Source organism: Mauremys mutica, chromosome 6, assembly GCF_020497125.1.
Source record: "Mauremys mutica isolate MM-2020 ecotype Southern chromosome 6, ASM2049712v1, whole genome shotgun sequence".
In the NCBI taxonomy this organism is placed as follows: Eukaryota; Metazoa; Chordata; order Testudines; family Geoemydidae; genus Mauremys; species Mauremys mutica.
In genome coordinates this window covers 85,160,042-85,183,196 of record NC_059077.1, presented here as the reverse complement: position 1 = coordinate 85,183,196, position 23,155 = coordinate 85,160,042, and the positions used below count along the sequence as shown (strand labels likewise).

The 23,155-nt window shown below is 39.8% G+C and overlaps 1 protein-coding gene across 2 annotated transcripts in view; it reads left to right on the top strand.

Moving 5' to 3' along the window:
• Window positions 1-23,155, top strand: part of DAPK1 (death associated protein kinase 1) — a 129,744-nt gene that overhangs the window by 86,962 nt on the left and 19,627 nt on the right. For both annotated transcript variants that reach the window (XM_045021935.1, XM_045021934.1), the window contains exons 13-19: window positions 4,805-4,903; window positions 5,830-5,928; window positions 8,255-8,353; window positions 9,970-10,167; window positions 11,222-11,419; window positions 14,820-14,918; window positions 20,161-20,238. In XM_045021935.1, coding sequence (XP_044877870.1) covers window positions 4,805-4,903; window positions 5,830-5,928; window positions 8,255-8,353; window positions 9,970-10,167; window positions 11,222-11,419; window positions 14,820-14,918; window positions 20,161-20,238 — 870 coding nt within the window. The remainder of the gene's footprint in view (window positions 1-4,804; window positions 4,904-5,829; window positions 5,929-8,254; window positions 8,354-9,969; window positions 10,168-11,221; window positions 11,420-14,819; window positions 14,919-20,160; window positions 20,239-23,155) is intronic.

Below are 23,155 nucleotides of genomic sequence, written 5' to 3'. Positions count from 1 at the left end.
GTTCGTTGTTCATTCCTCTCAAACTGTCTGGATATGGAAGCCATAATATTTTTTTTCTAGGCCTCTGAAATGTAAAGGAGTACTGTTGCTTGAAAATAAGCACAAAATTTAAGTTTTGGTAATAAAAAGAAAAATCCCTAAGACTTGCAATTAAATATAACCACAGATATTTTAAATCATGATGGAAATTGGTAGGGTGGGGGTGGATTCAGGGAAAGGAGTGTTATTTACTTCATTTTCCAGTCAAAACCTTCCCCCTTTCCATACCAACATCACAGGAGAACATGCAGGTGTGCATGAACCTGTGTGCAGGACATTGGCAGGAGCCTGCCCTTTGTGAGTGCAATGGGCTACAGGGTGGGAGAAAAACTCCTGCTGTACTTTTTTCAATGGATATGTGTGTGTTTGCAGCACTTGCTGTAGCTATGCATGCTATGCTATCTCACACTGGCTTAACCAGGAGATCATCAATGATCTGAAACTGAAAAAAAGTGTCCTACAAAAAGTGAGAACTAGATCAAGTTACAAGGGATGAATATAAAAAAAACCACACGCATGTAGGGACAAAATTAGAAAAGCCAAGGCAAAAAATGAGATTAAACTAGCTAGGGACATAAAGGGTAACAAGAAAGCATTTTACAAATACATGAGAAGCAAGACAAAGACCAAGGACAGGCTGATTACTCAATGAGGAGGGAAAGACAATAACAGAAAACATAGCAAAGGCCAAAGTGTTAAATGCTTTTTTTTATGTTTTCACCAAAAAAGTTAGCAATGATCGGATGACTAACATAGCAAACATCAGTGTAAATAGGATAAGATCTGAAGCTAAAATAGGAAAAGAACAAGTTCAGAATTACTTAGACAAGTTAGATATCTTAAAGTCAGCAGGGCCTGATGAAATACATCCTAGAATACTTAAGGAAGTGGCTGAAGAGCAATCTGAGCCATTAATGATTATCTTTAAGAATTTGTAGAGGACAGGAGAGATACCAGAGGAATGAAAAAAGGTACTGTATTTGCCCATCTATGAAAAGAGGAATAAGGACAACCCCCAGGGAATTACTGACCAGTCAGCTTAACTTCAATATCCAGAAAGATAATGAAGCAAGTAATCAGTTTGTAAACACCTAGAAGATAATAAGCTGATAAGTAATGGCAGGGATTTGTCAGGAACAAGCCATGACAAACCAACCTAATATCCTTCTTTTACAGGGTAGAAAGCCTTGTGCATATGGGGGAAACAGTAAATATATTCATAAATGGTTTGGATAATGGCATGGAGAGTACACTTACAAAGTTTGCAAACTGGAAGGAGTTGCAAGTGCTTTGGAGGATATGATTAGAATTCAAAATGATCTTGACAAACTGGTGAAATGGTCTGAATTAAATAAGATGAAATTCTATGAAGACAAATGTAAACTACTATACTTAGGAAAGAATACAAATACAAAATGTAAAATGAATGCCTAAGAAGCAGTGCTGCAGAAAAGGAACTGGAGGCTATAGTGGATCACATTAAATGAGAGTCAACAATGTAATACAATTGCAAAAAAGTGAACATCGTTCTGGGATGTATTATAGGAGTGTTGCCAGAAAGACACAAGAAGTAATTATCCTACTCTCCTGAGCACTGATAAGGCTTCAGCGGGGTGTACTGTGTCCAGTTTTGGGCACCACGCTTCAGGAAAGATGTGGACAAATTGGAAAAAGTCCAAAGAAGAGCAACAAAAAAGATTAAATATCTAGAAAACATGACCTATGAGAAATTGCAGAAGGGAGGTTTAGGTTGGACATTAGGAAAAACTTTGTAACTGTCAGGGTAGTTAAGCACTGGAACCAATTACCTAGGGAGAGGTTCTGGAGTATCCATCATTGGAGGTTTTTAAGAACAGGTTAGACAAACGTCTGTCAGGGATGTCAGGCACTACATAGTCTTGCCTCAATGCCAGGGGCAGGGCCAGCTCCAGGCACCAGCCCAGCAAGCAGGTGCTTGGGGCAGCCACAACAGAGAGGGGCGGCACGTCCAGGTCTTTGGCGGCGGGTCCCTCGCTCCCTCTCGGAGCGAAGGACCTGCCATGAAATTGCCACCGAGGAATGAAGTGGCAGCGGTAGGGCTGCCGCTGAACTGCCACAGATCGCAATCATTTTTTGGCTGCTGCTTGGGGCGGCAAAAACCCTGGAGCCGGCCCTAGCCAGGGGACTGGACTAGATCACCTATTGAAGTCCCTTCCAGTCCTACATTTCAGTGATTTGATAGAGAAGGTGGGGTGGGACATGTATCATGTATCCTTGGTGTAGTGTGGGCAGGAAAGGAGACAGCCTGGATACCAGTGGCTTTAATGTATGTGTTGGTGTGAAGGGAATGTGTTTGAAGGGAAAGGGGAGTGAATATTAGTTAGGAGCGTGCAAGCGAATTTGTGAGGGGGTTGAAATCCAACTGTCAAACTGGTAACTTTATTTATTTATTTATTTATTTATTTAAGACTACGGTAAAGGATTGCAGGATTGGGAGCAAGATTAAAGATGGTTTAGTGCATATCCAAATAAATACACAAGAAAACTTTTTTGTAACTGTATTTTTAACAGCCATATAATGATGATGTAATATATTTACTCACATTCATGTTTCCAATGCACAGCTTGGAGCAGTTGCTCTCCTAAAACGTGTTATTCTTGGAATCAACCTTTGCTTTTGCTAGGAACTGTTTCTTAATGCAGGTGAAGATACCTGCATTTAAAATGTTCCCTTTGAATCCCAGATTCAGGGCATCAGAGGTGGCTCTTTGAACAGCCTTTTTCAAATTGAGTATATTTGGATAATTCACTTGCCAAAATTGGATTTGTAAGACTATTTTTTTTAAAAAAGGTAATAGCCCAGGCTACAGAAATAAGAAACAGAAAATATGATATAGGTAGTAGGGTTGTCGAGCGATTAAAATTAATTGTGATTAATTGCAATGTTAAGCAGTAATAGAATACCATTTATTTAAATATTTTGGTTATTTTCTACATTTTCGAATGTATTGATTTCAGTTATAATGCAGAATACAAAGTGTACAATGCTCACTTTATATTTTTGATTACAAATATTTGCATTGTAAAAAACAAAAGAAATAGTATTTTTCAGTTCCCCTAATACAAGTACTGTAGTGCAATCAATTTATCATGAAAGTTGAACTTACAAATGTAGAATTATGTACTAAAAATACATTCAAAATAAAACAATGTAAAACTTTAGAGCCTACAAGTCCACTTTTGGCAAGGTATTTACATGCCAGATGCACTAAAGATTCATATGTTCCATCATGCTTCAACCACCATTCCAAAGGACATGCGTCCATGCTGATGACGGGTTCTGCTGGATAACAATCCAAAGTAGTGAGTCCACACCTCATCCCTCTCAGATTTTGGAAGGCACTTCAGATTCTTAAACCTTGGGTCAAGTTCTGTAGCTATCTTTAGACATCTCACATTGGTACCACCTTTGCATTTTGTCAGATCTGCAGCAAAATTGTTCTTAAAATGAACATGTGCTGAGTCATCATCTGAGACTACTATAACATGAAATATATGGCAGAATGCGGGTGAAACAGGGCCGGAGACATACAATTCTACCCTGAGGAGATCAGTCACAAATTTAATTAATGCATTATTTTTTAACGAGCGTCGTCAGCATGGGAGCATGTCCTCTGGAATGGTGGCTAAAGCTTGAAGGGGCATGCAAATGTTTAACATATCTGGCATGTAAATACCTTGCAGTGCCATGTGAACGCCTGGTCTTGCTTTCTGGTGACATTGTAATTAAGAAGTGGGCAGCACTGTCTCCTATAAATGTAAACAAACTTGTTTGTCTTGGCGATTGGCTGAACAAGAAGTAGGACTGAATAGACTTGTAGGCTCTAAAGTTTTGCATTGTTTTGGTTTTGAGTGCAGTTATGTAACCAAAAAAAAAAAATCTACATTTGTAAATTGCACTTTCCTGATAGAGATTGCACTACAGTACTTGTTTGAGGTGAATTGAAAAATACTATTTTTTTTGTTTATGGTTTTTACAGTGCAAATATTTGTAATAAAAATAATATAAAGTGAGCAGTGTACACTTTGTATTCTGTGTTGTAATTTTAAATCAATATATTTGAAAATGTAGAAAAACATCCAAAAATATTTAATAAATTTCAATTGGTATTCTACTGTTTAATAATGCGATTAAAACTGAGATTAATTTTGATTTTTATTTTTTTTTAGTTAATGGTATGAGCTAACTGCAATTAACCGACAGCCCTAATAGGTAGTGTTAGATGACATGTATTGTTCAGCTGTTTTCTGAGATGGGATGATTTTTACATGATGTCATTACCAAAATAATCTTGAAGATCTCTGTGGTCTGTTTTCATGGTGCAGTCACATGAAATTGCCAGATAAGGCAGGAAGAAAGATGGCACGAATCTCTAAAATAATGTACCCACTGCTTATATTCAGACTTCTAAAACCTTATTTAGGAGCTTAACTAGAGGAGAACTTCAGGTGCCCAACTCATTTGAAAATGAGGTTGTGTTTATTTAGGTCATAAATATAGATGTAGAACCTAATTGTAGACACCCTAATTTGAAAACGCTGGCCCATGTTTGTAGATTGTTCCCTGTAGACCATTTATTTAAATGTGACTTTCTCTCAATAACATGGAAAATCAGTAGTTCCTTTGTAAATTTGTAAGTCCAAATTGCTATTTCAGCACTCTTCCCCTCCACATCCAAATCTCTCAAAAGACAATATTGTTCCATTTTTTATTCTTTGTTTTCAGCATGGAACACCTCCACTGCTAATTGCTGCTGGCTGTGGAAACATTCAGATGCTTCAGTTACTCATAAAGCGAGGATCCCGTATTGATATTCAGGATAAGGTCAGGATTCTATTTTGTCGTAATTAATTATTTAAGTGCTCTTTAGTTCCAGTACATTTTAGCAGGAGACAAGCAGGTCATGACAGATCCTTTATGGAAATAAAGAAAGAAGAAACTATTAGCAAATACAGTTATCCAGTTTCTGCTATAGCAAAAAGACAAAAATAAATTTTCTCCTTTTGTTAACAACTTTAGTTGCTACTAGTGAGTTTTCTGTCATATTAGTGGGTTTTATTTCAGCTAATGTAGTAAATTATTTCAAGTTATTAATCTTAAAAGGTTGTTTCTACTTTAGAAACTGTCTTCATTGGATTAGTTTCATATTTCTCTTACACCAAATTAGCCAGAGTGCTTTTAAGAAACCACTACAGAATGATAAATGTACTGTTTAATTACTTGAACTGTCATTCCTATTAAAACGCAAAGGCTATAATGGAGATTCTTTGTGAAAAACATTTATACTTTTTAAAAAAATGTTATGTGGTGGCTTTGGCTGAATTAATGTAAGTTGCCTGAGCCACTAACTTGTTAAATCACTATGTATTGACTTAAAATATTTGAGAGAGTATTTTTTTTCCCATGAAATATTGTTTGGTGGTTCTTCCTTCCACCCCCAGCAGCTTGGCAAACTATCTTTTAAGAGAATACAGGGATGTTAAGATAATTTGATATTAACTCTTGTTCAACAGACATGAAATACCAAAACGTCAAGGTTCGATGAATCTCTAATGCTGCCTGTTCTGGAAAACTTGTGGAGATTTTCTTGGTTTTGTTGTTTCGTTGGCTTATTTTGCCTGTGGATGAGCCTACTGTTGTTCAGCACACACGTCGGTGTGGGTGTGTGCGCGCACAAAGTTATAGCCTAGTGAATATCCTGAAATGTAATGTTTTTGTTCATTACCTTTATAATCAAATATTTTGAACAGGCTGGATCTAATGCAGTCTACTGGGCTTCTCGACATGGTCATGTACAAACTCTGAAATTTCTCTGTGAGAGTAAATGCCCTTTGGATGTTAAGGATAAGGTAAGGAAAAAGCTCTTTTCATTGTCAACTTAAATGCTGAGAGTATATTTTTATAAATAATTAACTGTATTTTAGGGTATTACCGGTAGCTTACTGTTATTTTTAGCCATGCTAGCCAGATTACCTCCTACAACCCTAATCCTAGCTGTGGAAGACCTAACTCATAGAAACTTCCCTTAGTCCGGGGAAGCCTACCTCCCGCAACCCTTGCCTGGGGAGGCACGCCCTCTGCACCCTTAGCCCTAACCTGGAAAATAAACCTATTTCCTGGAAAATAAACTCATCTTGATGAGCACTTAGTGCTAGATCCCTAACCCAAGCCTGGGGCAGCCTGCCTCTTAGAACCCTAACCCTCACCTGGGGCAGGCTTACCTCCTGCAACCCTAATCCTGGGAGGCCTTAGTACTCGAACCCTAAATCAAATGAGGCCTACCCCCTGGAACTATAATCCTAACCCGGGGAGAAATACCTCCTGGAAACCTAACCCTTACCTGGGGAGTCCCACTGCCTCAAACCCTATCCCTAGCCTGGCGATGTCTACTTCTTCGAAACCTAAACATACCCTGCAGAGTGCTTAGTGCTAGAAACCTAACCCTAGCCCGGGCCGGCCAACCTCCTGCAGCCCTAACCCTAGCCCGGGCCGGCCGACCTCATGCAACCCTAGCCCAGGCCCAGGGAAACCTTTTTCTTTCTATCATAACCCTAGACCAGGAAGGCCTAGGTCCTAGAAACCTAACCTTTGTCTGTGAAAGAACCACATCTTACAGTGCTACACCTACAACAGGGAGTCCTACCGTCTAGAGCCCCTACTGTTAACTCATGGAGGCCTACCTTCTACAACCCTACCCTTAGCTGAGAGAGGCTTGCCTTTCAGAACCCTAACCCTATCCTGGGGAAGCCTACCTCCAAGAACCTAAACCCTGACTTGTGGACACCTACCTCCTAGAAGCTTGACCTTAGTCTCGGGAGACCTAGCTCCTAGAACATTAACCCTGTGGCAAGGAAACTAACCTCCTTCAACCCTAATCCTAGCCCAGGCAGGCCTACTTCCTAGAGCCCTGGATATCTGAGCTGCAATCGCACCTTTGATTACAATATAGATAAATTCTTCATCAGTGAGACAGATCTAGTTGTTGAGGAAGAAGTCCTCAGCTATGCCATGTATCAAAGGCTGTCTTTGTAAGTCAAGTTACAATAATAATATAGCTAGTTTGGTAGTCTTGTAGTGATGGTCCTTTTTATTGGGAAAATAAACCCATGCATATGAGTGTGATAAGTATATAAGTGCACTTCCCACGCTCCTTAATGAAAATGCTTCCGTTTCTCATAAAGAGGATCCCCCACTGATGTCCAGGATAATATCAGGATTCTGTTTTCATTTATCCTGAATGAAAATAATTTTGTCTTGAAATTGAATGTAGCAAAGCTCAGTGCAATTCAGAGGTAATGAAAAATTACCTTATCTCCACTAATGTTACTACGGATAGGTCAACACTAGAAAATTTTGCCATTGTAGTAAGGTCAGTTAGAGATTTGATTATTATTTTTTTTTAACATTTTTATGCCAACAAGAGTCCTCATATAGACACAGTTGTACCAGCATAAAAGTGCTTTTGCCAGTTTAGCTTATTTTGCTCAGAGTTCTGGTACAAGCTGTACTGGCAAAAACATTACTTTGGCTGGATAAGCTGTATCAGGTTTGTATTGGGCAGCCTGTTTCTAGTGTAGGCCTGGCCTAAATAAACATTTATTTTGCTTTATGGAAGATGTTAATACCTGAATAAAAATTCTATTCTATGCTCTAGGAGCCGTTACAACATTTAAAAACTGTATATTATCTTTTTAGTGTCGTATGACAACATAATAAGCTTCTCATCAAGCTTCAAATAATTACGGCACCTTCGCCTCCAGTAGCCCAGGCAAAAATTCTATCCCCTTAGACATACATCCCTCCCCAAGTACCAGGGAGAAAAGATGGATCATAGAGTATGTTGACGGATCAGATCTCTGACAAACAGTGCGGAAATAAATTCCAGAAAAGAAAGGCCTTCACAGATAACTGCCAGTTGCTCCCCCCATTTATAACAAGGGAGCTGTAGCTTGAATGTCTACACTGACTGCATTTGTGGCAGTATGGCATGGGAAGAGGTGGTCTCTCAGGTAATTGGGCCAAAAACCATCTAGAGCATTAAATGTTAAAACCTACACTTCATATTCCACCCAGAAACTCCCAGGCAGCCAGTGGAACTCACAGAGCACTGATGTTCCATTCATGGGAGTGTGACATATGAAATAACACTTGAATGTGCTTGCTCTATAATTGCAGTCTGGAGAGACAGCGCTCCATGTGGCAGCTCGGTATGGTCATGTAGATGTGGTTCAATATCTCTGCAGCATTGGGTCCAATCCCAATTTTCAAGACAAGGTGGGTACTATCAGTTCTTCCTCCTACAGAAACATGAGTTCATTCAGCATAAGTAACCATAACTTCTGGTCTTGCCTTATAGTCCCCTACCATGTTTCAAATAAAAACTACTTTGGTGTTTTACCTCGTAATAAATGGAGACTGTTCATAAACTGTGTACATGAGATAGCTACTTTTATCCTTATAGAACACCAAGATATCTTGAAATGAATTACAGAAGCTTAAGGATGGAGAGAACTGCACCTCTGTTTACACAGCAGAAGTGCAAGTTGTGTGCAACCCTCATGGGTTCAGCTAGCACCTGGACTGGCCATTGACTCAGCTATGGAGCAGATCCTTCCAAAATTCTCTGAGACTGATAAAAATGATGAGCCAAAGTGATAAACTCCTTATTTATATATATATATATATATATATATATAAATATATATATAAAATAAGGAGTTTATCAATTATATAGATATAATTTTGATAACTTATTAAACTCGGAGAAGAAACATGCATTTCTTTAAAGAAGACATGTTTAACATATTTCAGCTATTAATTGGAGCCCATTTGGGGGAGATGAAAAGGGAAATATATCGTCCAAAAAACCCAATTTCCAAGCTTGAGTGTCTCTCAGTCCTTGGGAGTTCCTTGTCCCTACAGACAGGCTCAAGTCTTTCAAAATACTGTCTGCAATGGGAGAATCTGGAACAGACTCGGGCAGTCACAGAAACAGGGCATCAGGTGAAAATTGCAAAACCAACCCTTTCTCAGTCTGTCAGCTGAAGGCATCCCCATATACGCATGTCTAAAGGCTTCACATGACTGACTGTTATTCCTCCAGTTACCATGGAAAGCTTGAGTCCTCTCTACTGAGTAAGATCACCTGTAGTATGAGCTTTGAGTATCTGCCAGGTCCCTTCCCTTATAGCTCAATGGAGGGGTGAGGTGGTTACATCTACAGTCCCGTTGCCCTTGTATTTTGGCAGAAGGACCCTTCTTCCCTTTTAATCTTAACTGCTTTGTTGTTGTTATAACCCGTTGCACTTACAACTGCATCTTTTGTAGAACATTTGGATGTCTCTGATAAACCTTAAGTTAGAGCTTAAAGATAAATATGTTAACACATCTTAGGTTCCTTAGTCACTTTTGAAAATGGGGCTTATGCTTTTAAGTCACTTAGGTATGCTTTAAAATCTTTAACCTTAAATAACTTGTGGAAGGCAAATCACACTCAGATCTGGAAATTGAATACTGGAGTTCTCACTCCAAATTTTTTGTTTCAACAACTTGCCTAATCCCTACATAAGTGAAATAGTTCCATATGAATGAGGACATGTTTTCAAATGAGAGAACCTAGGTAAATAATTAGCTTCAGTTGCATGGAAACAGCAAGACGGTGCCAGTATTGAGTTATCACAATCATTTTGTGTGTCAGGGTGAAGTACGCCCACATTGAGAAAGTTATCTTAATAAATTATAATGATGCTAAATAATTTTATAGGATTTAACTTTAATAGACAGATTTCTTTTCTTTCCCCTTCTTCTGGTTTTACAGTACAAGCTGAGGAATGGGCACTGCTAACACATCATTTCAGCTGTTTTTTATTTTGATTTGTCAATATTGATAGGAAGAAGAAACTCCTTTGCACTGTGCTGCTTGGCATGGCTACTACTCTGTTGCCAAAGCACTTTGTGAGGCAGGTTGTAATGTGAACATTAAAAACAAAGAAGGGGAAACTCCACTCCTGACAGCATCAGCTAGAGGTTACCATGATATTGTGGAATGCTTGGCAGAACACGGAGCTGACCTTGATGCAACAGACAAGGTTAGTTACGGGTGAATGAGTCACATTTAGTCAGGAATTATATGCAGAGGATGTGAGTGATACAGGACTATTTATACCTCTAAATTACTTTCTTTAAAATACTTTATTTGACTGCTTCAAGCCATCATTCTTTTTTAAAATATAAGCTCTCTAATGGATTATAAAGAGAAAAGTGGCTGCTTCTAAAAGTTGATGACTGATTTGTTCAATCATATTGGAAATAACCATTCCATTATTATGTCTGTATTCATGTAATACCACCTTACTAAATCTGTTTATCTGTCCATCACACTTTATGGCTGACACACATTCTTTATACAGAAAATAACTGAAATATTGACTCTTGTAACTGGCAATAAGCTATTCATTTTTAAAGGACAAAAGGCAATGGATTTATCACTTGCCTTCAATACCTGTGTGTCAGATAAAGAGAATAAATCATTTGTTTTCCAACGGTCTAAACTACAGCTTTTTAACAATTGCACTAATTCAGAATTATTTTTACCTCTCATGACTGGTATTGAAGAAACCTTGAGTTTCATTGTTTACATTAACATACTGGTCATGGTAGTTATTACTGTTATTTCTGGAGTTTCTATTGCATTTAAACAGTGCTGATCTCAAAGGTCTGCTGCATGCCACTGATAAAACATTTTGCTTATAAGAGAATTAAATGTAATCACTTTTGAGTCCTGCTACCCTCCCACTCCCAAGTTGTTTCAGATACAGAAGGAGCTGCACCACTCAGAAGCTACCATTCTCTAAGCAGATTGCGTGACTTTTGCATTGGCCACCTTCTGGCAACAAACACTTCCACTAGTATGTCTTAGCCACCGTACCACTTTCAGAAAAAAACTGTTGATTTGTTCTGAAATAGACTTGTTGTTCTGGGAAAATAAAATTGTTATGGCTTGTGATCCAAAAGGCAGGACGATACACACTACCACCATTACATTACCACACATCTGTGGAAAAATACTTGAATTTGTATAAATCACTTCATAATGGTGGGATTTTTTTTTAATGTGACTGAACAGTTGTCTTGTGATTTCAGGATGGACACATAGCCCTGCATCTTGCAGTGAGAAGATGTCAAATGGAAGTAGTTAAAACTCTCATCGGTCAGGGATGTTTTGTAGATTTCCAAGACAGACATGGTAACACACCTATGCATGTGGCCTGCAAAGATGGGAATGTCCCTATTGTGATAGCACTCTGTGAAGCAAGTTGTAATTTGGACGTTACAAATAAGGTAAACAAAAAACAGTGCTGGTACAGAACTTCTCTGTTAAATATCTTACCTTTTTGGGTGGCTGAGCTTCTCTTAATTTATAACAATTATTGTATAAAAATCCTTTTATTTTTCAAAGTGCAAATAGAAAACATTTTCAAGAACTTAAAAAGGTAGAGCTGTGGTTAACTTTAGAGCAGTTGAGATAATTGAAAATCCATGCAGAAAGAGACAAACCAAATTAGTTGCATCAACAAACTATTCTGTTCTGTCCTAATGTTAATATATGTGCCAACATGTTTGGTAATATGGCTTTATTTCTTGCAGAAGATGATTAGGCAACAGGGAGTGGATGGAATGCTGTATACTTCATTTTCTGTTGGTAGTCTAAAGGAGTATTAAATTAAGTAATAAAGATGATTATTAATAATTATGATTTACTTATAGAACTGATAACAAGTACTTCTATATATTAAAAAACCCTCCTTTTGAATTATGAGGAAAGATTCTCATATACAGCTATTAAGTGATTTTAAATCAACTTCAGATTCCGCCATCAATTAAAGACAAGTGTTGTGTTAGTGCAGGGGTAGGCAACCTTCAGCACGTGGCCCATCAGGGTAATCCGCTGGTGGGCTGCGAGATATTTTGTTTACGTTGACTGTCCGCAGGCATGGCCCCCTGCGGCTCCCAGTGGCCGCGGTTCACTGTTCCTGGCCAATGAGAGCTGCGGGAAGCGGCAGACTGCAGGGACATGCTGGACACCACTTCCTGCAGCTCTGATTGGCTGGGAATGGCAAACCGTGGCCATTGGGAGCTGTGGGGGGCCATGCCTGCAGACAGTCAACATAAACAAAATGTCTCGCAGCCCACCAGTGGATTACCCTGCCAGGCCGCGTGCCTAAGGTTGCTGAACCCTGTGTTAATGGATTCATGTGACGTTCATGTTTTAAGCCAATTTTTATGAAGTTAAACATCAATGATACTTTAAATCAGTTAATAAAAATGTTGTTGACCATATTAGCGTTTTCCAGAGTTGAGGACACTAGACCAAGTACTGTACCCTTTCACCAACTTTTTTGTTTCACGTAAGAACTACACTTAATCACAGAACTGGTTAGTAAATTATACCCCTCTAAAACAACATTTATTCCACTGTTTATTACAGGATTATTGTTAATTGAAGGTGAAAAATTTTCATAAAGTTGTAGAAACCCCTTTCTGGTGTGACATTTAGTAGCCTGTGTCTCAGATAGTCAAGTTACTAGTGCTTTGTTGGCCCCTCTCGTTGTGATAGAGCTGAACGGGGTGTATGAAAAGCAAATACAATACTTAACAGGTTTAATATTTTAGCTTTCTGCCTAGAATCATTCAATAAGGGTAACCCGCTTCTGGAATTTTTCCTGTTGCTAGTTTGTAAAGCTTTAATGTCAGCCATTAGACTTTGCTGACATACTGTGTGGCTAGTGCTTGATATTTTGCTTTGAATGTCTAATTATGCAAAGATGGGAGAATACTGCAATATCATGCAGTTTTTATATCCCACTAAGCTTAAAACAATTAATTGTAGAGGTCTTTGTGCTGTTCTTTGTGACTCATTTATTTTAAAAGGTGTGTTAGTTCTTAGAAAAACATAAAAGTATTCTTGTAATGCAATATTACTAATTGTTTCCATTTATTACAAAAGCTCTGTGATCTTCTGTGCTACACAAAGCTATGGAAGGTGGTGGATTTTTGGCTTAAAAGTCTGGCCCAGTGCAATCAATATTTTTTTTAAATCTAAAGATCAGCAGCTGCCAAGTGGAAAGCATATTATAATGAGCTCTCCACCCCCTAGTGTTAGCTTAAGCGTGACTGATCAGGCAATTAAATGCAGATCCATGGTTGAGAACACACTTTTGGGAAGGTGGGTTAATACAGCCAAAGGCTGGATTAGCACCTCTTTTCATGACTGAGAATCTTTGGCTGGCCTCAAAGAAGTAGGGTGGAAAAAAATAAACACCTAAAATTAAATGGACCAGGATGCCTTCCACATATGGTTAAGGATTTTTGTCTTGTTACTCTTTAAGGCTGTAGTAGACTGTGTGAGTGGAATGGACTTTGGATTCCAGGTCTTTAGAAGAGAAGAGCTCTCTTCATATAGCATACGGAGATAGTGCCATTATCTTGAAAAACAAGCCCTACTGTGTGAACCAGTTAACTTAATGAAGCATTTATCTTGTGTCCACAAATGACATCTACCAGTATAAATGCAAGATGCTGACTTGACATGTGTTCCCCAGAGCTTAATATTGATATATTTGTGGGGGGGAGGAGATCTTTCCAGTTAATATTTTTTACTATGTAGAGACTTTAAAAGTAATAATCCTGGAATCCTATTACTACAATAAGAGAAAAAATGTTTACTTCTGAGAAGGAAGCATTTAGGGTCACAGCAGAGAAATTATAGAAGAGAGAAAGAAGATGAGACACAAGTTGATGCAGAGAGGAGATACAACCAGAAAATGTTCCAAAGACAGGTCTATTGATATGAACAGAAGAGAGGTAGGAAGTGGATGATACGAGGACCATTGCATTAGTGAGAGAATCAGGAACAACTAAGATATGGGAGTGTGAGACTCTTACAAAATAATAATTTAATACTGTAGAAAAGTAAAGACGAGAGAAGGCAAGCTAGCAGACTGCTGTGGTCAGGAGGACAATGATTTCTGAATGACAACAGGCTGGTACCACTTTTATTGGTAAATCCCATATTTCTATATTCTTAAAGATCGTCCCTGTATATTCTAGATCCTAAATTACTATCTAGACTCTCTTGATTCCATGTCCTTACCTCGTCCATTCATTTTCTAATTTTCAAACTCTCTGCTGTCTTCCACTTCCACCACCCATCTGCTTTAGTCTTTTTAGTGTTTTCAGAAAAGTTTTGGTTCACGGTGCTCCTCAGCGTACTCTGCTCTCTTGCAGGTTTACAAATACTGTTACCCTATTCCTTGATATTCTTGCCTGTAGACATTTCTGTCACTGGCATTCTCAGGAAGCCAATGTTGCAGGAACAGGCATATTTACCTATTCAAACTTCTGTTTAATGTTTCTGGAAGTCAGAGAGAAATCCTCACTCACCAGTGAAAATTTTAGGGCATTTCACATAAATGTTATAGATCTGACTTATTTAATTAAGTGTCCCATATTCAAATCTTATTTTTGATTAAATCAGACTTTAAATTAGTTGTGCTCAAATTTTAAACGTCGAGTATAAAATTAATCAAATGAACCTTATTTTTTTCCAGTCCTTAATTGTGTAGGTACATGTATACAGTAGCCAGGTGGTATGTCTCTAGCATAGAATAAACATATCTGAAAGTCAGGCTCTCTGCACATCATCAACAGAAAGTTAACCTGTTTTTTCTCCCTCTCTTAGTATGGACGAACACCTTTACATCTGGCAGCAAATAATGGAATCCTTGATGTTGTCAGGTACCTCTGTCTCACTGGTGCCAACGTAGAAGCTTTAACCTCTGTAAGTATAACAAATGTTATGTTGCTTACTTGGTTTGCTTACAGTAATAGACCATCACTTTTGTTTTAAATTGTTTCCTATTACAATTGTATTTTGGAACAGTAAAAATTTTATTAGACTACAGTACATCACTCTGGCTTGACAAATATTCTAAGTTGCCCATGGACAGATGCAGCCTACCCTGATAAATAATAAATTTAAAACAAATTAAGATACAGAATCCTATACACTTATCCACAGGACCTTAGCTGAGAGTTATTTGTGCTGCTCTATTTTCATTGAAGCACAATTTTAGCCATTTTCCCTGCAAGTCATATACCTGTATAAACACATTTTTAAATCTTTTTAAGAGATTTTTTTTTCAAAAGGTTTTCATCTTACTGCAGTGAAAAGAATATTTCATGGCATATATGCGTGGGTGAGTGAATGGGTGAGCTAACATTCAGATATACTTGTAAAACAATTACTGTCTGTCATGTTGATCTGCACCACTGCTTCCATCAGCACCACCTAAGGTATTTTTCATTCTCAGAAGGGTTGAGAAGTGTTCCCTTGATTAGCATATCCAGGGGAGTGATGAAGAACAACAAGCTATCACATAACATTGCCCATATATTTAACAAACAAATACCATTTGTCTGCAAAAGAAATACAGCTGGATCATCCTAAAATACCATGTGACCTATTCAGCATATCTTATTCAGGCTAAACTCCTGCTGAAGTCCATATTGGTGAAAGTCAAGTCATAATTTGTGTAGCCAGGAGCCCAATATTTTTCAAAGCTCCCCTCTTATAGAAATTACACCGGAGATTGTGATAAATGAGATTAAAGAAAAAAATGTATCTACTTGTTTATTTTGACAGCACTTGGCATAGTAGTCCAGTTTCAACTGTTTCCCTCTATATTCAGCTAGCTTGTTGATATCTCCAGTTTGTAGTGACACAGGAGAGAGAAACATTTAAAAGAGAGAGGGTGAATGCAGTTGTGCCAATTTTTATAGTTTTACAGGGCCTCAGACATATTTAATACCTGAAAATACATTTTTTTATATTAACTATATTTTAAGTTTCCAGTTTCCTTTATTTTTTCCTGGATTCGTTATTTCTAATTACCAAAATAAGTGCATAAACTGAAGCTGTTTCGTTTCAGTTTATCCTCGTTCTCCTATTTTATGGAGTACTTGATTCAGTATTTTTAACATCAGCATTAAACACCGTGGAAGTGATTGTGATGTAACAAATGTTTATTTACCTGTAGAAAATTACCAGTGGAACTATACCATTATAGTTATATTGGTATAACTACACCTCTACCCCGCTATAATGCAACCCAATATAATACGGATTGCATATAGCGCAGTAGCAGCAGGGCTCTGGCAGCGCTTTAAAGGGCCGGCTGCTGCGGGGGGCCCGGGGCTCCGGCTGCTGCGGGGGGCCCGGGGCCCTTTAAAGCGCCACTGGAGCCCTGCCGCCCCTACCCCGGGGCTGTGGCAGCAGGGCTCCACTGGCGATTTAAAGGGCCTAGGGCTCCCCGCAGCAGCTGGAGCCCGGAGCTCTTTAAATCACCACTGGAGCCCTGCCACCCCTACCCCGATATAACGGGGTTTCAGCTATAACAGGGTAGGGATTTTTGGCTCCCCATGACCGCGTTATAGCGGGGTAGAGGTGTATCTGTGTGGACTGGACGTGCTCCTTCCAGAAGAGGTGTTCCTTTTTCCAGTTAGCTTAAATCTCTTTGAAAGTGATGACAAAGTGAATTGTGATGACACTAAGGTATGTCTATGCTTAAAACACTACAGCAGTGCTGTTGTTACACTTCTGTGTAGAGCCTGTCTAAACTGATGGTAGGAAATGCACCTCCCCAAGAGGTAGTAGCTAAGTCAACAGAAGAATTCTTCCATCGACCTTGTGCCATGTACACTGGGGGTTAGTTCAGTCTAGCTAATCTCTCGGGTGTGGATGTAAAATCCTAATGTAGACCTGGCCTAAGACTGGCAGGAGAAGCTGACTGATTAAACAGGAGAAACTGCTGTTTGTGCACAATTGTTGCATGTTGGTGGAAAGAGGGAAGTGGAGAGAGTATGTGATGATTTAGTGATGTTTCTATTTATTTATTTTTTTAATTTACTGGAGTCTGATATTAAATTTATGTGCAAGTTCCTAATGGTGGTTCTCTGTGAAGCTTTTAGTTAAATTCTTTTCTGAGCACCATTTTTCAGGATTCCTTAATGCCTAAAACATTAACTTAGGGCTGGACCTTGGTAATTTTTGCAAATTTTTATTTAATTTTGAAATTTGAGTGTATGAATGTTTTTAGTAGTTTTGAGAAAATCACTCACAACCAGGGCTGACTCCAGGGTTTTTACCACCCCAAGCAGCAAAAAGGGAAGGGGGGGGAGGAAAAAGCCGCGATCATGATCTGCAGCTCTACTGCCGCCGCTTCAGTCTTCAGCGGCAATTCGGTGGCCGGTCCTTCGCGCTCCAAGAAGGAGTGAGGGACACGCTGCTGAAGACCCGGACATGCCGCCCCTCACCGTTGGCCGCCCCAAGCAGCTGCTTGCTGGGCTGGTGCCTGTTCATGCTCCTGGAAAATGCAATCTGTTCAGATGTTTAAAAACAATAATAATAAAAAAGTGTGCTGCATGCACACATGGAGTTTGGCATCTCATTGTTCCTCACATTATCTGGTATCTTCTGGAATTTTAAATGCCCAAAGTGTTTAATTTGAATAATGTATGTGCAAACATGTAACTAGCTGTTTGCATGTACAATTACCAAGTTTGCATCAAAGTTTTCAGTAATCGTGCCTAAGGGTATGTCTATACTGGCAAGTTTCTGCTCCACAAGTTATACCGCTTTTACTAAAACGCTGGAATTAAACCACTGTTGTGTGTCCACACTGTGCTCCTTTTGATGCTGGTAGCTATCCTACTGTGCAACTAACCACAGGGTATTTTGGGAAGAGTTTGCAATGCGTCATGGGGCTGGCACAGCATCAGATGATTCAGGTTTTCCAATCCCATTGTTCCATGGGCATCCTACTACATTGCCAGTGCTTTTCACGAGTGTGTGACAGGGTGTGTGTGTGTGTGTATGTGTGTCTGAAGTAGGGGAGAGAGTGAGTATGTTTGGGGGGGACAGAGAGTGTGTCAGCATGCTATCTTGTAAGTTCAGAGAGACAGGAAGAAACCAGTCCTGAGACACGGGGAGGGGGAAACCCCAACATCAGGCCCCACCTCCCTTCCTGGGCTCTCTGCCTAGTGTGCACACATACGCTCACGCACACCTGTCTCTGTTCAACAGCAGGAGCATTCCACATTAATGGTTTGCTTTGTGTCCTGGAGCAGATCAGCATGCAAGGGCTGTCAGAAACAGTGTTTTGAAAGAGGAGGGGGTGCATGTCTCCAGGGAACAAAACAATGAGCAGAGCAGTCACTTGAGGCATTACGGGACAGTTCCGGAGGCCAATTACAGCACAGAAAGCAATCAAGTGTCTACACTGGCAATAGAGCGCTGGAGCCTCTGCGCAAATAGTTTTACGACTCTTGTTGAGGTGGGTTTTTTGCAGCACTGCAACTGAGGAGTTTCTGCACACAAATTGGCCTGGCAGTGTGTACACTTCAGCACAGGGCCGGCTTTAGGACATGCGGGGCCTGATTCGAAAGAGCTGCTGCCGAAGACGGCGGCAGCGATTGAGCTGCCGCCGAAGATAGTGGTGGCAATTCAGCAGCAGCTCAATCGGTTGCCGCTGTTTCCGGCGGCACTTCGGCGGAGGGTCCTTCCTCGGCAGCAATTGTCTTCCGGGGCCTTACCTTGTGGGGTCCCTCTTCCAGACGCTGTGGGGCCCTCTTAGGCACGGAGCCCGATTCACAGGAATTGGGGGAATCGGCCTAAAGCTGACCCTGCATCTGCAGTTTTGAGTGCAGAAAGCTGCTTTACTGCACAGAAACTTGCCAGTGTAGAAGAGCCCTATTCTGCATGCACATATTAAATACTTGTTCACACTTGGGAAAATTAGGCCCTTTTTTCAATGCCAATTTGCTTAGCCACTGCTCTTCCAGTATCTAGCTCCCTACTTTGTAAAGCATTTGTAAAGTTAGCTTGAGTAGGACAGCCATTTATCAAAAAACATTCTATTTCCGCTGCATGTGTGTATTCTCAAATACATGTAGTATACAAATACATGCTGTACTTCACAGCCAGAAAATGATTGACGTAAGGGAAGGGTAATGTTGTTCCTTATATTTCCCCTCCATTGGATTAGATGCCTCCTTCAGCCAGTAATGCCTAACCCACAAACGGCATATTCTCTGCTAATTAAACCTCAATTGCTCATAATAATCCTTCCTATGACAATGCAGATTTGGCATGAAAAACTGGATGTGATGGGAATAAGGAGTGAAACCCCAAAAGATTTAATTTACCAACAATTTTTTATAAACATGGCAAAGTTATTGTCTTGGGGGTGGGGGGGTTAAAGACAAGTTAAATCGAATCATAAATAAAAAATTGTTTTGCCATCAAACACAGCACAAAAGCAGTACCACTAATATAGTCTTGAGAGTAAAGAAAGTAAGCAATTTTTCTTACAACTCAGTTCATATTAAACTGCTGACCTATGAAACATGGGTAATTAAATGTCTTCAGCATTCTGCTCTTGACAGCTTTGCTTCTCCTTTAAAACTTGCTGAAGCTGTTTAAATCACAAGCCACATACACTGTTTGTTTTTTGAAAACCTAGATCCAGTAGCTAATTCACCACTGTCAATTCTTACATGTTAATAAACATAATTTACCTGCTTTACATAGTAATAAATATGCTGATGCATGTCCTTCTGGTGGCCTTTGAAAACTGTATGTGGTATGTAATATGTATATAGATATTTCTGCTATCCACTAACATCATGTATATTTAAATGGGAGAATGAAGAATGATCATTCAGAGGGGAGTACAGGCACTGCTCTAAGCCTCTGAATCCAAAGCATCCTGTTACTGTAATGTCAAGATACCACTTTGCAAAAGAGAGGCGGTTGTTTTGAATTTTCTTATCTTTTATTGGATGATTAAACAAACTAGGGGAATTACAGTTTAGGGGTTAATCCTGGCTGTTTTTTCTAATCCATTTGCTTCTGACAGCGATTTTATTCTGCTACTGCCATGAGCAGAACTGAGCTACACTCCACATGTTTTTCTGTTGCAAACAAAAGGAAGTGATTGCACTTAATAACTTGTCTTTAACAGGATGGGAAAACAGCAGAAGACCTCGCTAGAACAGAGCAGCATGAACATGTAGCCAGTCTTCTTGCAAGGCTCAAAAAGGTGAGAATGCATGGATATCTATTTGGATGCATGGGGGTTTTGGGGGTTTTTTGTGGGCAGGTGGGTGGGAGGTTGACTGATGATCTTGGTATTTTAAAGTTTGGGATAGCATTTTGAATACAAATGATGAGAAAATAAAACCTGCATCAAAAGCATTAGTCAGAAAGCTTTACAAAACCGCTCAGTGAAATAATTAGGTAAAAAAATCAATTTGGCTGACGCGCAATATAGCTATGATGTTATATAGAGAGAGTATGTAAGGGTTTTTTGTTTGTTTTTCTTATAGATTGCACACACAAATAAAGGGATCATATCTCATGATTGTCCGAGGGTCGTATCTCCCAGAGATTTCCCATGGGTGGGTGCTCAGAATCTCATGAGATAGGACTCTAAATCTGCAGTCTAGCAATCATATTTAATGAATAGCTGCCAGACTAAGAGGAACAAAATTAGATGTAATACTTCTGTTGAGGTTCTCATCTGAGACACTGCTTCTAGTATTAATTTCCTTTTTCTTAAAGATACAGACATCTTTTTAATTGCTCAGCCTACATAGTCACTGAAGCATGGGTGTAACTGTGAGGATGTGTCTCCCTGACTTCCAGTGGGAGTAGGAGAGGGAGGAAAACAGTTCCTTTCTCACTCCACCTTTCTGCATTTCTCTCTCCACTCCCCTAAATGGCCTTTTTTGGATGGGGAAGGCTCAGCTGCTCCCTGTTCACTCTCCTGTGCTCAGCAGTTAAGTGGGAGCAGTGCAAGGGTAAGAGCTGCACTCAGACTGTAGGAAAAGCTGCATAGCAGCTTTGTCTGAGTTGCCCCTTGCTGCCAGCTGGGAAGAAGAGGACAAATTAGTTGGCCCCAGCTCCTGTAGCTAGCAGGAGGAAGAAGGAAAAGGGTTATGGTGGTTCTCCCTCCTCCCCCACCAGCATGGCTCTTTAACAGCCTAGGAATGGAGATATATCAGGTAATGGGTAAGTTAGTCCCTGTAACACAGACATGGCCTACAGCAGCATAGCCCCGTAGTATAGATGTTGCGTACAGTGATGGAAGGTAGCTAGATCTATGGAAGCTGTTGGGTGTGTGAGTGGGAGGAGACAGAGAGCACTGTAGGTGGTGATTGTTGAGAGTGAGAGTTCCCAATTGGGGAGGAGGAACTGGATGCACGATGGTCAGAGCTTGCCCAGGGAGGAAGACGACCCCCATGTCTTCCAGGGAGAAGAAGCAGATATTGAAATATGTGCAGGGGTGAGAGGAGAGAGGGAGGCAAGAATGAAGGCTTTTTAGGGAGGAAGGGGAAGAAAAGAATGAGCATAAATGGGATTTGAGATGTTTTGAAAGTGGGGGGGGAAAGGAAAACGGGAAAGAAATTTGGGTACTGAAAGAAAAAAGGGAAAAGAGGAATGCAAAATGAGAGAGAAAAGAACTGTCTTGGGGAAATAATCCTTATACACACAATTGTATTGTATTGCAAATATATATACTTAAAGGGTCTATGCAGGTCACAATACTATTACTAAGCCTTGTGGGTGAAGAATCAAGGACACTGTCTCTATGCTGCAAAAAAGAAAAATAATAATAAAAAACCTGTGGCATCAAGTCTTAACCCTGCAGACTCAGGCTTGTGCTACAGCACTAAAAATAGCAGTGTAGATGTTCCCTCTAAGGCCCATTCCCCTCTCCAGGTTTCAGAGTCTGAGCTCCAGCCTAAGTGGGAACATCTACACTACTAGTTTTAGTGCCCTAGTGTGAGCCCAGATCTGTAGATCCAGGCTCTGAATCTCACTGTTGTGGGAGGTTTTTTGCTGTGTAGAGATGTACCCACTGAGGCTTGATCTTCATATAAAATTCAGGTCAACGTAGCTCTGGCATCACGGATATGAAAAATCCACACTCTTGAGTGCCACAGCTCTGCCAGCCTAAGCCCCCGTGTAGAGGGAGCTAGGTCAACGGAAGAATGCTGTCATGGGATAAAAGGGAAGGTCCTTTCATGGATTGAGAACTGGTTAAAGGACAGGGAACAAAGGGTAGGAATTAATGGTAAATTCTCAGAATGGAGAGGGGTAACTAGTGGTGTTCCCCAAGGGTCAGTCCTCGGACCAATCCTATTCAATTTATTCATAAATGATCTGGAGAAAGGGGTAAACAGTGAGGTGGCAAAGTTTGCAGATGATACTAAACTGCTCAAGATAGTTAAGACCAAAGCAGATTGTGAAGAACTTCAAAAAGATCTCACAAAACTAAGTGATTGGGCAACAAAATGGCAAATGAAATTTAATGTGGATAAATGTAAAATAATGCACGTTGGAAAAAATAACCCCAACTATACATACAACATGATGGGGGCTAATTTAGCTACAACGAGTCAGGAAAAAGATCTTGGCGTCATCGTGGATAGCTCTCTGAAGATGTCCACGCAGTGTGCAGAGGCGGTCAAAAAAGCAAACAGGATGTTAGGAATCATTAAAAAGGGGATAGAGAATAAGACTGAGAATATATTATTGCCCTTATATAAATCCATGGTACGCCCACATTTCGAATACTGTGTACAGATGTGGTCTCCTCACCTCAAAAAAGATATTCTAGCACTAGAAAAGGTTCAGAAAAGGGCAACTAAAATGATTAGGGGTTTAGAGAGGGTCCCATACGAGGAAAGATTAAAGAGGCTAGGACTCTTCAGCTTGGAAACGAGAAGACTAAGGGGGGACATGATAGAGGTATATAAAATCATGAGTGATGTTGAGAAAGTGGATAAGGAAAAGTTATTTACTTATTCCCATAATGCAAGAACTAGGGGTCACCAAATGAAATTAATAGGCAGCAGGTTTAAAACAAATAAAAGGAAGTTCTTCTTCACGCAGCTCACAGTCAACTTGTGGAACTCCTTACCTGAGGAGGTTGTGAAGGCTAGGACTATAAC